The sequence below is a fragment of the Lolium rigidum genome, chromosome 3, assembly GCF_022539505.1.
Source record: "Lolium rigidum isolate FL_2022 chromosome 3, APGP_CSIRO_Lrig_0.1, whole genome shotgun sequence".
NCBI classification, from domain to species: Eukaryota; Viridiplantae; Streptophyta; class Magnoliopsida; order Poales; family Poaceae; genus Lolium; species Lolium rigidum.
In genome coordinates, this window is record NC_061510.1 from 219,803,373 (window position 1) to 219,818,995 (window position 15,623).

The following is a 15,623-nucleotide window of genomic DNA, read 5'->3' on the forward strand; positions in this document are numbered from 1 at the left end:
ACACCAGATTGAATATGAAAGTTGTAATTGAGACCATCTGCTAAACATAAATTTACATGAAGAAATGTGCTGGAGATAACCTACATAAATCGAGTATTTGTAGATATTGGAAATGCTTGTTGCAAACATAGTTATAGGACATTATTAATATATACACCAGATATAATATGGAAGTTGTAATTGAGACCATCTGCTAAAGATAAATTTACACGAAGAAATGTGCTGGAGATAACCTTACCGTCCACAACGGACATAACTATAAGGGAAATAAGAAACCAGCAACACCAGATTGAATATGGAAATTGTAATTGAGACCATCTGCTAAAGATAAATTTACATGAAGAAATGTGCTGGAGATAACCTAAATAAATCGAGTATTTGTAGATATTGGAAATGCTTGTTGCAAACATAGTTATAGGACATTATTAATATATACACCAGATATAATATGGAAGTTGTAATTGAGACCATCTGCTAAAGATAAATTTACACGAAGAAATGTGCTGGAGATAAGTATTTGTAATTGAGACATTATTAATATATACACCAGATTGAATATGAAAGTTGTAATTGAGACCATCTGCTAAACATAAATTTACATGAAGAAATGTGCTGGAGATAACCTACATAAATCGAGTATTTGTAGATATTGGAAATGCTTGTTGCAAACATAGTTATAGGACATTATTAATATATACACCAGATATAATATGGAAGTTGTAATTGAGACCATCTGCTAAAGATAAATTTACACGAAGAAATGTGCTGGAGATAACCTTACCGTCTACAACGGACATAATTATAAGGGAAATAAGAAACCAACAAACACGATGATCTCATTGGCCGAGGAGAAAAACGGTTAAAAAGAATAATTAGCCCAACCTGAAACCTAACTTCTGGTTAGCCATCGGCAATGGGGGAAAATAGAAGTCAGAGTGTTGAACTAAGGGAAGTGTGATGTATGATCTGCCACGGAGGGAAAGTTTCGGGAAAATTTGCTGGGTCTTCGAACATCATCTTGACTCTTGAGCTAGCAGATGGTCACCTAGCACGCACGGCTGCTATCAACTACATCATTGAACTGTTTCCGTAGCAACGCACGGGTTTTGTGCTAGTCTATACCTAATAATAAATGAGCTAAGGTTTCTGCCAATTTTTTGGTCCAACTTTTTTTTGGACCGTTTTGGCCTCCCACCAAAATACATAATACAGCAAAACTGCCATGGTACCGATTGGTTTATTTCTTTCTCAACCTCCCAAACAGAACCGTGTCCGAGCTCCCAGCAGGGCGACGTGAGTGGAAGCAACCGGTTGATCCCATCCGGATTTTTGTCCGCCTACCGATGCCTCTGGGAACGTTCTTGGGCTTTGATTTGGCTGTCAGATCTGGGCTTTCAGAAATAACCAGGGTTGTTTCTGGCCTAAGAACGCAGTACGCAGTAACAGAGATGGTGTATTGATATTCTCTGTTGAATAGTCCCACATCGATTCCTTATAGCGAGTTGATCCGGTTTATATACACTCAGGAATTCCAATCATCAGCAAGCAATTACATCAGAAGATGACTTGATCTACCACAGATGTTGAGAAGCGAGAGCACAGAGCGGCGCAAGAGAAAGGAGATCGGAAGCTCGGATATTGTGGGAATCGGTGGCGGCGGTCGAACACGAGCACGAGAGAGAAGATGCGATGCGCGGCCTGGGTCGGAGCAAGGTGAGGCGCGGAGCCGAGAAGCGGACGAGACGGAGCGAGGGCCGGTGGCGTCTGCCGGAGGCTAGCGGCGGTAGGGGAGCGCGTGCAGGTGTACAAGTTGCGTGCGTGTATGGACGAAGAGGATAAGGTTGGGGCCGCTTCGGTTGCTGACCTGGGGGAAGTGGGGATTTGGTACGGTTTGGCTAGGTCTAGCTTCGCTGATGGCTACCTCTTTTTTCTTAATTATTTTTCGATCCATACGGGAAAAAAAGAGAGAGCTTGCGAGCGTTGCATATTATCTTTGAATGATCGATTTTGGACCTGACGGCCCATGCTGACCAACATCATTTTACTTTGTGCATTTTTGCGACACAGATTTTATTCGGTTGTAGCACAAGAGTATTTTTTAGTCGAAATTACAACATTGTCACCGTTTAAGTAAAAAGCGCTTTGTTTTCGCTCGAGTCTCTAACGAGAAGGATACACATCGCTTTGTTTGGCGTGAGGCACGCGGCGAGCTGCTGCCGCTGGTCGGGAGGACATGTACACGAGGTGCAGCGAAACATGTGCGCATGGACCGGCCGACAGTGGCGAAGCTAGGAAAATTTGCCGTTGGTGTGAGCCATCTATATTCAGCTGCACATTGTTAGAAAATTTCCTATTTCATAGGAGGATCAGAAAAAAAATGTTGGTCTCGCCGCTGGTTGGTGGGGCGTTCAGAAGACTACGGAACACCTGGGGCATGGACCAGGCGATGGCGGTGAATCTAGGAATTTTTTTTATTGGTGGCATCCATCTATATTCATTGGGTGTCATTGCATGGACCGGGTGACAGGTGGTGAAGCTAGGAATATTTGTTTGTTGGTGTGAGCCATCTATAAATACTGGTTAACTGGGTGTCGCTGCACATAGATAGGAATTTTCCTATTTCTTAGGAAGATTTAATCGGCAAAACATCATTGGTGTTCATTTGACACCATTGATTACATGCTAGCTCTGGCCGTGCCGTGCGATCTTCTCGGAGGTGCCATCGAGGCATGGCCGACATTGGAGCGTGGACCAACACATCACCAAACCTACCCTCCCCGAGCTCAAGGCCCTCTCGAGGCCGAGCCTCGTCCCCGCGTGTAGTTCTCATGTGCCCACATCAACCACCTTGAAGCAATATGTATATATGTATTTTTATGCAACCTTGTTACCCCGCGTGTAAATTTGTTGACGATACATGGACACGAATATTTTTCTCTCCCGGTGCAACGCACGGGCGTGTTTCCTAGTGTAAACTAATAGTAAGTGCATTCCTGACTTGCTCTATAATAAAATTTCTTCATTTTATTTGTTGCATTTCCCTAACTTCCGACGGATTTTACTCCAGTATTCTTTGTTGAAAACCAGTTTTGGTGAATTACCTTCGTTCCTATCCTATGTTGAGGGAGGATTTTGTTCTTAGAACAAAACCACCCCAAATCATCTGTCAGACTGTACACTGACTGCATTACTCTGTTATTTTCATGTTGTGTATATGTTCTTGATGGGATAATTATCTTCTTGGTTTGTCGTCTTACACGGTCAGTACTTCATTTTAGTTGTTTGCATGCTATGAGATCTACAAGACCTCAATACTTTTAGAACTTTATTTGCTACCTCAGAGGCAAAAATGGTGAGAAGAAAAGACATGATATAGAGATTGGTGCGGTCATCTTTGTTTCGGACTCTGTACTCTTCGACATATATCAATAACGAAATATGTTTCTTCTACAGATTTTTGTCAAATCTTTTTGCCAGGACTTGCACTGGGCACTAGACTTGCATGCGGATTAACATTTTAATTTTGCACACTTTGGCAAGACTGGATCTCTTAAGGCAAATCTCTCCAACTCACTTGCTGATACATTCTACTCTGTAACGTAAGTTGATGCATTTTACATGGCTAAATTTTCAACTCAATTCTGCTGTTAGGTGATAACTTTTTCTTTTGAATATGCAGGTTAGCACACCACATAGTATGGTAGTAGCTACATGGTTGATGAATAGGCAGAACATGGTGGCAAGATAAACTACTCCCAGGATGTAAATGTGCATCTTACTTTTGTTTATCAATAGTTTGGTCAATTGTTATGGCGATGGTTCTGATTAATGTTGAAAGTGTATGATAAAATGGTCTTGGTACTGCGTGCATTTGGCTGACTGTGGGTAGTACTGGACCTGTAGAGGATAATTGTAAATCTTTTTTTTTGAACAACAGATAATGGTAAATCAAATTGCTAGGATGTTGGACTGTTTAAAGTGAGTTGATATTTTCTTTATTCATGTTGGATAGTGCCTCAATTAAGCAACTTCAGGGTGAAGTAAACCGAACTATTATTTCACTGCAGATGGGGTACGTAGCTGTTTAAAACATTTCTTTTTTCTTGGTTGCATCTCATGTCCACTGACGATATGGTTCTCATTCTCTTTTTCGTTATACACTAACAGTTGGTAAACTGCATTGTTGATGGATTAGTGTTCTACAGCAACAAACAAAATGGACTGCCACGAACTTAGCATGAGATGATTCTCAGAAAATTGGGAAGGATTTATTCATTCACTACTGATGACTCCATGAACTTCGTTTCCTCAATAACTTATGGAGAAAATACTAGGTGAGGTAGATAATACAGAATTAGTTGCTGGTAGTGCAACTGCGTTATTTTCGTCACCTCTAATCGCTCTGTTTTGTTCATCTCTGGAACCAGGTTTCACTCTGCATACCTGTAAGAATAATGTCAGTAACATTATGAACTGTATGATAAGCAGTTCATCTGATATATATTGCTTTGTTTTTCAGTCTTCTCACTACCTGCTCTACGTTTTTTTATATATTATTCATCAACGATGCATATCATATATAACCATTCACATGAAGTTGATAGATTTTTTTTAGCTATGTAAAGCTATTTAGTTAATTATTTCTACACCAATAGACGGAGAACATGCCATTTAATTCGATGATTACTCTTTGATGCCCTTTGTTCCAGAGTTTTTAGACAGTTCCGCCGCAACGCGCGGGGCATTATCTAGTTTAATAGTTAAGATTAGCATTGCTAAGCTTCGACTATATTGGCGATAATTATACAGGCACAAGGACTTGTACATACATGAATCGGATCCGGTTTCATCATGGACATATAGTCTCCTACTTCTATACAAATCTAGAGACTCACATAGATGTTAGATGACGAGTTTTTTGGACATCTGGTCGGATGTATTGATGAGAGATGTTTGGAGATGTTTGACACCTTCCTCCTGTTTGATCGGAGATTTTTTGGACATCTGATCGGAGATGTCAAATTTGAAATAGTTATAGTGTCCTATCTCATAAATAGGAGACTGGGCTCAAACACATGCTGGAAAATAAGAAATATTTTCCTTTTAGAAATTATGTAGCCATAAATCTTAAGAGTCAATTAAAATAGTTGCTGAGAGTACAAATATCTGAATCATTTAAAGAAAAGAAATCCCTAGATTTTGCCTTCCAACTGAAAATGTTTACGGAGCAAGCTTGGTGAGCAGCTCCTCTATAACAGAGGGGCAACTGCTTCTAAGGTGCTGATAGCCTTCGGATGCCATGACAGCCTTTAAATTGCCTGGAGAAGTGAGGAACCGGAAGCATGCCCTCTTGAGCTCGGTGCAACCATGCTGTTCGGCCAGGGTCAACGTAGTCGCGACCGTTCTGTGGTAGATGTGGTTACACAGCTTCTCTTCGCAGGTCAGCTTTAGCCTCTCAATGTTATATCTGTCCGCCGCTACAAGAAGATGCTGACACATTGTTGCGGTGATATCCTCATCCATCTTTGGCAGGGAGTCGGTGTAGATGAAGTGGAGAAGGGCCTTGAACACGTTGGCCTCCATGTCGTCGATCCGGACACGGGATGCAATGCTCTCCTTCATCGGACCAAGGAGCTCTGCCTCGAAGACCGATGACCGAGCGGCGAGTATGCACCTGTGTGCAGGGAATGTGTCATCAGCAACCTCAAAAGTAACATCGGCCGCCTTGCCTGCCAAAAGTAGTTGGCCAAGATGCTGGTGCATGTTGGACGGTGGCACCACCACCAAAGACTGTGGCATAGGCTCCGTGAATGTGTCCTTCATCACCGCGACATCGCACCTGATGCTGAAAGCATCATCTCTTAGGCTAGGGTTTTTTTCCAAGACTTTCCTTTCGATGAATTTAGCGAAGCCCCATTCAGTTCCAGTGTTGGCGAAGAGGCGGATCTCGCCGCTGCGTAAGCTGTACGACGGTACTGGTTGGCCATCTTGGTCAAGCAAACTAAATTTGTATCCTGCTCTTACTTCATCGGCATTGCTGTGGTCGAGACGCAGATACATCGATATCCAATCGGTGTCATATTCCCCTATACCGTCGGGGTAGTACCGCATACACCAGCGGTGGCCTCCGATGTCAAACGTCTCGGAGCAGATGTATTTGCCGTTGCCGAGCCCCTTGGTGCGGGAGTAGCCGGCGATCTTGACGACGTGCGACCCGCAGACGGCCGGAGGTGCGACGATGGCCGACTCAGTCGGCGAAGACGCGCCGCCGCTGAAGACGTTGTCGACGGAAGACGACATGATTAGCCCCATATTTGCCGTGTGGAAGTGGAGCTCGAATCGACGGGTGCGATGGGTTGAACTGTGAACTACCGGAGGAAAACAGTGTATATTGGTTAATTTGCATACCTCCCCTTTATAACATGAGTCGGATTATTTCTCATGGACTCCTAAGTTCGTACATCTTTTAGATGTGGACTCCTAATAATTATGCCTGAATTCTTTCGGGCGAGCGCGTGCCAAACCGAAGTTCCAGGCGGACGCACTACACGACAACTGTTAAACCGTGCGTCCAGTTAAAGAAATGGTAGGCTAGCTGATAACATGTTTCTTTTTTGAAAAAATTGTAACTTCTAAATCGTGTGGCGAAATTGCAATCCGTTTTCACTTCTAGAATCCCCATGACGAGAGCTTCGAAACTAGACCACGTTTTCATATGTTTCGATGAAATTTTTTAACAAGTAACTTTGATGCGCGATAGAGCAACTTTGTTATGCAGCAAAACAATTTTGGTGTATGGAAAAACAACTTTCATGTGCAACGAAAACAATTGATTCACAAGATGGTAGGCTTCGCAACAGCTGCAGCAACAACTTCTAATGCACCAGAAAAAAATGACACTAGCAACTCTAGGTCGTTGGCCGCACCCATGATGTAGTTCACAAGGTTTAGCCCTGGTCGGTCGTAGCAACAATGTTGCCGATCAAGCCATCCAGTGGCGAGCGCAGTTGTAAGCATCACCGCCCCACATTTGGTGACTCTAGCATAGCTAGCATTGCTTTCCGAAACATCCCATGTCGGTCGAGTCATTCGTTCCCCCGCTCATGCCGGCCGAGTCATCCTCGCAACTTTGTTGCAATAGTTGCTTTTCGTCGTTGCTATGTTTCCTATCATGCTTTTCGGTAGTGTAGGCAACTTTGCAACAACGAGTAGACAAGTTCGTTGAAACAGTAGACAACTTCCCTGCAAATGATAGGCAAATTGCTACCACGGTAGGAAACTTCATTGCGACGTCGGCAACTTCGCTGCAACGGCAGACAACTTCGCTGCAACGGTAGGCAACTTGCTGCAAAGATAGTGCCGAAGGATAATTTTCGTTGCACTCCAAAAGTTGTTTTGCCACACACCAAAGTTGATTTGCTGCACAACAAAGTTGCTCTATCGCGCATTAAAGTTGCTTGTTAAAAAAATCCATCGAAACATATGCAAATGTGGTCTAGTTTCGAAGCTCTCGTCGTGGGGATTCTAGAAGTGAAAACGGATTATAATTTGGCCGCACGGTTTAAAAGTTACAGTTTTTTATAAAACAACACATGATATCAGCTAGCCTGTCATTTCTTTGACAGTTGGACACGTCTTTCCGTTTGTGTGAGGTGTAGACAGAAACTTTCCTAATGATTAGGGTGTGCCATATCCTTCCACCGACATGCACTTTCCATTTTGGAGTGACCGCTCAGATTGACCAACGGGCACGCGACCGCCCGCTAGATGCGTTCATAATTATGTACTACTTCCATCGGCGTTAGAGCATCTCTAACTGATCTGGTAAATATTGTCCCGTAAAATTGCGTATAAAGACGCTGAAAAACATGTAGAAAAATATGTATAACGGACCTCATGGACTTCCACGGTTTCCATTTGCGGGGTCTGTTTGGCGGGAACCCAAATGCGAAACTGTAAATCAAGATTTTTCTTAGCAAATATTACAATAGCTAGACAATACATGCAATGGTCTATAGCTTTTGTATCCAATTGTTGCAATCGAGACGAAACAAAATATGGGTAATGTTCAATGCAAGTGGCCCAGAAAGTTACACCATCACCACATCAAGCCGAAGGAGAGGGCATCAAGCAACACTGTCGTCACCGAGCTCACTGAAAGCACGACCAACACTACTACCATCACCGGAAGAAATATCACCACTAGCCAACACCCACCACCTCCAAGGGTCGCTTGCTTTATTCTCTCCAAGATGTCCCTCCTAGCCATCCCCACCAAACTCTCTTGTCATTGCTGTTGGAGATATGCCCAAGAGGCAATAATAAAGTGGTTATTATATATATATCTTTGTGTTCATGATAAATGTTTATATATCATGCTATAATTGTATTAACCGAAATATTGATACATGTGTGTTATGTAAACAACAAGGAGTCCCTAGTAAGCCTCTTGTATAACTAAGCTTGTTGATTAATAGATGATCATGAACATTGGATGTTGTTAATAACAAGGTTATGTCATTATGTGAATGATGTAATGGACACACCCAATTAAGCGTAGCATAAGATCACGTCATTAAGTTATTTGCTATAAGCTTTCGATACATAGTTACCTAGTCCTTCGACCATGAGATCATGTAAATCACTTATACCGGAAGGGTACTTTGATTACATCAAACGCCACTGCGTAAATGGGTGGTTATAAAGGTGGGATTAAGTATCCGGAAAGTATGAGTTGAGGTATATGGATCAACAGTGGGATTTGTCCATCCCGATGACGGATAGATATACTCTGGGCCCTCTCGGTGGAACGTCGTCTAATTAGCTTGCAAGCATATGAATGGTTCATAAGAGACCACATACCACGGTACGAGTAAAGAGTACTTGTCAGAAGACAAGGTTGAACAAGGTATAGAGATACCGATGATCAAACCTCGGACAAGTAAAATATCGTGTGACAAAGGGAATCGGTATCGTATGTGAATGGTTCATTCGTCACTAAGTCATCGTTTAATATGTGGGAGCCATTATGGATCTCCAGATCCCGCTATTGGTTATTGGTTGGAGAGAGGTCTCAACCATGTCTGCATAGTTCGCGAACCGTAGGGTCACACACTTAAGGTTTGATGTCGTTTAAGTAGATATGGAATATGGAATGGAGTTCGAAGTTTTGTTTGGAGTGTCGGATGGGATCCAGGACATCACGAGGAGTTCCAGAATGGTCCGGAGGATAAGATTCATATATAGGAAGTCATTTTATAAGTTTGAAAATGATTCGGTGCATTTATGGAAGGTTCTAGAAGGTTCTAGAAAAGTCCGGAAGAAATCACTATGGAAGGCGGAGTCCCGAAGGGACTCCACCTAGCATGGCCGGCCAACCCTAAGGGGGTGGAGTCCCAAGTGGACTCCGCCAAGGTGGCCGGCCACCCCCCTCCAAGGAAAGGTGGGAATCCCACCTTGAGTGGGAATCCCACCTTGGGTAGGTTTCCCTACACATGGAAGGTTTTGGGTTGGGGTCTTATTCGAAGACTTGTAGACCAACTCTTGGGGGTTCCACCTATATAATGAGGAGCAAGGGGAGGGGGCCGGCCACACCAAGCCCTAGTTGGCCGCACCCCTATAGTGGCCGGCGCCCCCTCTCCCAAACCCTAGCCGCCCCTCCTCCACCACCTCTCCCGCATACGCTTAGCGAAGCTCCACCGGAGATCTCCATCGACACCGCCACCACGCCGTCGTGCTGCCGGGATTCCAAGGAGGATCTACTACTTCTGCTGCCCGCTGGAACGGGGAGAAGGACGTCGTCTTCATCAACACCGAACATGTGACCGAGTACGGAGGTGCTGCCCGATTGTGGCACCGTCAAGATCTTCTACGCGCTTTTGAAAGCGGCAAGTGATCATCTTCTGCAACAACGAGATCTAATCTCGTAGGCTTTGGAAATCTTCAAGGGTTAGTCTCGTTCATCCCCTCGTTGCTACCGTCTTCTAGGTTGCATCTTGGCTTGGATTGCGTTCTCGCGGTAGGAAATTTTTTGTTTTCTATGCTACGAATCCCATCAGTGGTATCAGAGCCGTGTCTATGCATAGATTGGTTGCACGAGTAGAACACAATTGTTTTTGTGGGCGTTGATGCTTTCTTGTCTTTAGTTTGAGTACTTTGCATCTTTGTGGCATAGTGGGATGAAGCGGCTCGGGCTAACTTTACATGACCGCGTTCATGAGATTTGATCCACGCTCGACATGCAACTTGTATTGCATAAGTGGCTTTGCGGGTGTCTGTCTCTCCTACTATAGTGAAGATTCAATTTACTCTTCTATTGACAACACTAGTATCACCGTTGTGGTGAATGTTCGTAGGTAGATTGGATCTTACTCGAAAACCCTAAACCACGTAAAATATGCAAACCAAATTAGAGACGTCTAACTTGTTTTTGCAGGGTTTGGTGATGTGATATGGCCATAATGTGATGATGAATATGTTTGAGATGATCATTATTGTATTGTGGCAACCGGCAGGAGCCTTATGGTTGTCTTTAAATTTCATGTTGAGTAGTATTTCAAAGAAGTTGTAATAGTTGCTACATGGGAGAACAATCATGAAGACGGCGCCATTGACCTTGACGCTACACCGACGATGATGGAGATCATGCCCGTTGATGATGGAGATCATGTCCGTGCTTTGGAGATGAAGATCAAAGGCGCAAAGACAAAGGGGCCATATCATATCACATATGAAATGCATGTGATGTTAATCCTTTTATGCATCTTATTTTGCTTAGATCGCGACGGTAGCATTATAAGATGACCCCTTGATACGTCTCCGACGTATCGATAATTTCTTATGTTCCATGCCACATTATTGATGATATCTACATGTTTTATACATACTTTATGTCATATTTATGCGTTTTCCGGAACTAACCTATTGACGAGATGCCGAAGGGCCGGTTCTGTTTTCTGCTGTTTTTGGTTTCAGAAATCCTAGTAAGGAAATATTCTCGGAATCGGACGAAATCAACGCCCGGCATCTTAGGATCACGCGAAGCTTCCGAACACCCGAGAGAGGCCGAGAGGGGGCCACAGGCCCACCAGACACTACCCTGGCGCGGCCAAGGGGGGGCCCGCGCCCCCCTGTTGTGTCGTCGCCTCGTTGACCTTTTGACGCCGCCTCTTCGCCTATTTAAAGGTCCCTGACCTAAATCTTCGAGACGGAAAAGCCACGGTACGAGAAACCTTCCAGAGCCGCCGCCATCGCGAAGCCAAGATCTGGGGGACAGGAGTCTCCGTTCCGGCACGCCGCCGGGACGGGGAAGTGCCCCCGGAAGGCTCCTCCATCGACACCACCGCCATCTTCATCAACGCTGCTGTCTCCCATGAGGAGGGAGTAGTTCTCCATCGAGGCTAAGGGCTGTACCGGTAGCTATGTGGTTAATCTCTCTCCTATGTACTTCAATACAATAATCTCATGAGCTGCCTTACATGATTGAGATTCATATGATGATGCTTGTAATCTAGATGTCATTGTGCTAGTCAAGTGGATTTTACTTATGTGATCTCCGGAGACTCCTTGTCCCACGTGTGTAAAGGTGACAGTGTGTGCACCGTGTGGGTCTCTTAGGCTATATTTCACAGAATACTTATTCACTGTTATGAATGGCATAGTGAAGTGCTTATTTATATCCCTTTATGATTACAATGTGTTTTGTATCACAATTTATCTGTGTGCTACTCTAGTGATGTTATTAAAGTAGTCTATTCCTCCTGCACGGTGTAATGGTGATAGTGTGTGCATCGTGTAGTACTTGGCGTAGGTTATGATTGTGATCTCTTGTAGATTATGAAGTTAACTATTGCTATGATAGTATTGATGTGATCTATGCCTCCTTCATAGTGTGATGGTGACAGTGTGCATGCTATGTTAGTACTTGGTGTAGTTGTGTTGATCTGTCGTGCACTCTAAGGTTATTTAAACATGAATATCGAATATTGTGGAGCTTGTTAACTCCGGCATTAATTGAGGGTTCGTGTAATCCTACGCAATTAGTGGTGTACATCATCCAACAAAAGAGTGTAGAGTATAGCATTTATCTATTCTGTTATGTGATCAATGTTGAGAGTGTCCACTAGTGAAAGTATAATCTCTAGGCCTTGTTCCCAAATACTGCTATCGCTGTTTGTTTACTATTTTACTGCATCTATACTTCCTGCAATATTACCACCATCAACCACACACCAGTCCTGGACAGCAAAGCACTTTTCTGGTGTCGTTGCTACTGTTCACATTTATTCATACCACCTGTATTTCACTATCTCTTCGCCGAACTAGTGCACCTATTAGGTGTGTTGGGGACACAAGAGACTTCTTGCATTGTGATCGCAGGGTTGCTTGAGAGGGATATCTTTGACCTCTTCCTCCCCGAGTTCGATAAACCTTGGGTGATCCACTTAAGGGAAACTTGTCTGCTGTTCTACAAACCTCTCGCTCTTGGAGGCCCAACACTGTCTACAAGAATAGAAACACCCGTAGACATCAAGCACTTTTCCAGGCGCCGTTGCTCGGGAGGAAAGGTAAAAGGCATTCATACTCCGGTCCCAGGTAAAAGTACTTTTCTGTTGCCGTTGTGTGAGTGCTCGAAGCTATTTCCTTTAGATCCTGCAATTGCATCTTTTTGTTTCTTGTTTACACTAGTTAGGCATAATGGACAACAATGAGCTTTTTGTTCTATTTCCTGAGTTAAGACATGGATTGTTTGATGCGAAAATTAAAAAACCTATGGAACCTTATTTGCATGCTGGTAGTAATATTAGTATGAACGCTTTGAACACCATTGTTGATAATGATATAGAAAGTTCTAAGCTTGGGGAAGTCTGGTTTTCATGATCTTTTTAGTCCCCTAAGCATTGAGGAGAAAATTTTCTTTGATGATACTTTGCCTCCTATTTATGATGATTATAATGATAGTAGTCTTTTGGTGCCACCTACTATGGAGAGTAAATTTTGTTGTGATTATACTATGCCTCCTACACTTGATGAGAATAATAATGATAGCTACTTTGTTGAATTTGCTCCCACTACAACTAATAAAATTGATTATGCTTATGTGGAGAGTAATAATTTTATGCATGAGAATCATGATAAGAATGTTTCATTTGATAGTTATATTGTTGAGTTTGCTCATGATGCTACTGGATATTATTATGAGAGAGGAAAATATGGTTGTAGAAATTTTCATGTTACTAAAACACCTCTCTTTTGCTGAAAATCTTGAAGTCTGCACTTGTTTTATCTTTCTATGCTTGTTGCATTATGCTTCATGGATTTGTTTATTTACAAGATTCCTATGCATAGGAAGCATGTTAGACTTAAATGTGTTTTGAATTTGCTTCTTGATGCTCTCTTTTGCTTCAACTACTATTTCTTGCGAGTGCATCATTAAAGCTGCTGAGCCCATCTTAATGGCTATAAAGAAAGAACTTCTTGGGAGATAACCCATGTGTTTATTTTGCTACAGTATCTCTATTTTATATTTGTGTCTTGGAAGTTGTTACTACTGTAGCAACCTCTCCTTATCTTAGTTTTGTGCCTAGTTGTGCCAAGTAAAGTCGTTGATAGTAAGGTTCATACAAGATTTAGATTACTGCGCAGAAACAGATTTCTTTGCTGTCACGAATCTGGGCCTAATTATCTGTAGGAAACTCAGAAAATTAAGCCAATTTACGTGAGTGATCCTCAGATATGTACGCAACTTTCATTCAATTTGGGAATTTTCATCTGAGCAAGTCTGGTGCCTCAATAAAATTCGTCTTACGGACTGTTCTGTTTTGACAGATTCTGCCTTTTATTTCGCATTGCCTCTTTCGCTGTGTTGGATGGATTTCTTTGTTCCATTACCTTCCAGTAGCTTTGAGCAATGTCCAGAAGTGTTAAGAATGATTGTGTCACCTCTGAGCATGTGAATTTTTGATTATGCACTAACCCTCTAATGAGTTTGTTTTAAGTTTGGTGTGGAGGATGTTTTCAAGGGTCAAGAGAGGAAGATGATACAATATGATCAAGAAGAGTGAAAGCTCTAAGCTTGGGGATGCCCCGGTGGTTCATCCCTGCATATTTCAAGAAGACTCAAGCATCTAAGCTTGGGGATGCCCAAGGCATCCCCTTCTTCATCGACAAATTATCGGGTTTCTTCTCTTGAAACTATATTTTTATTCGGTCACATCTTATGTACTTTACTTGGAGCGTCTGTGTGCTTTTATTTTCGTTTGTTATCTTAGTTCTCTGAATAAATTCATGCTTGTGTGGGAGAGAGACACGCTCCGCTGGTTCATATGAACACTTGTGTTCTTCGCTTTACTTTTAATGTTCATGGCGAAGGTTGAAACCGCTTCGTTAATTGTTATATGGTTGGAAACAGAAAATGCTACATGTGGTAATTGATAAAATGTCTTGGATAATTTGATACTTGGCAATTGTTGTGCTCATGTTTAAGCTCTTGCATCATATACTTTGCACCCATTAATGAAGAAATACATAGAGCTTGCTAAAATTTGGTTTGCATAATTGGTCTCTCTAAGGTCTAGATAATTTCTAGTAAAGATTTTGAACAACAAGGAAGACGGTGTAGAGTCTTATAATGTTTACAATATGTCTTTTATGTGAGTTTTGCTGCACCGGTTCATCCTTGTGTTTGTTTCAAATAACCTTGCTAGCCTAAGCCTTGTATCGAGAGGGAATACTTCTCATGCTGACATAGGCATCCCCAATGGGCCTGCCGAAGATAGTACCCGGGGTTTACTGAAGGCCCACTACCCGAAGAATAAGAAGATTCGGAAGCCCAAGATATTGTTAAGGAAAGCTAGAGTTGTAATAGGAAGCATTATTTGTAATCTTGCGGGAGGAGTTAGAAACCTTCCCGGACTCTGTAACTTGCACAATACGAATCCCTCGGCTCCGCCTCCTATATAAGGGGGAGTCGAGGGACAAAGAAAGCATCGAATCATTGTTTCTCAAACCCTAGTTTCATAATCGTCGAGTACTTTTCGGCTGAAACCTTCGAGATCTACTTGCCCTCTACTTCCAACTAAACCCTAGTCTACAACCCGTAGGCATTGACAAGTTAATACCTTGTCAATTGGCGCCGTCTGTGGGGATTAGAGGCATCAAGGATCCGATCTCGATGGCACGTTCAAGATCGTCGACTTCATCAACCGCAAGCAACGCAATGGATCGAGGTAAACAGATCGCAACTGGTCCTGTCGATTTTGTTCCTCACCCGCCCTCCCGTTTGGATGCATATGCGTATCTGGAGGAGCCTATGGAGATGACGTTCGGGAGATTTCACTTTCGCGTCGAGAAAGAAGGATCGTATCGTGTTGAAATTCCGATTTCATCGGGATCATCGGCGTTCGATTCCGATTTTTCAAGCTATACATCGTCAACCGAGTCAGGAGAGGAAGAAACTTCGTCGTCATGCTTCATCAGCACCAGGGCAAGAGAAAAACTCGCCAAGATCTGCAGCGACATGTCGTTTGAGTCATCTGCGGACTCCTATATAAGCGATGGCTCAAGCAGTGTCGACAGCTACAACTTCATCGACAAATCTACCACAGTGGGCAAGGTCTTCGCCA

The 15,623-nt window shown here is 43.0% G+C and overlaps 1 protein-coding gene across 1 annotated transcript; it reads right to left on the bottom strand.

The window, feature by feature from the left end:
- Positions 1 to 5,220: 5,220 nt before the first annotated feature.
- LOC124696085 (BTB/POZ and MATH domain-containing protein 2-like) lies at positions 5,221 to 6,312 on the bottom strand. The gene has a single exon (XM_047228864.1). The coding sequence runs from the start codon at positions 6,310 to 6,312 to the stop codon at positions 5,221 to 5,223; it is 1,092 nt and encodes a 363-aa protein (XP_047084820.1).
- Positions 6,313 to 15,623: the final 9,311 nt, after the last annotated feature.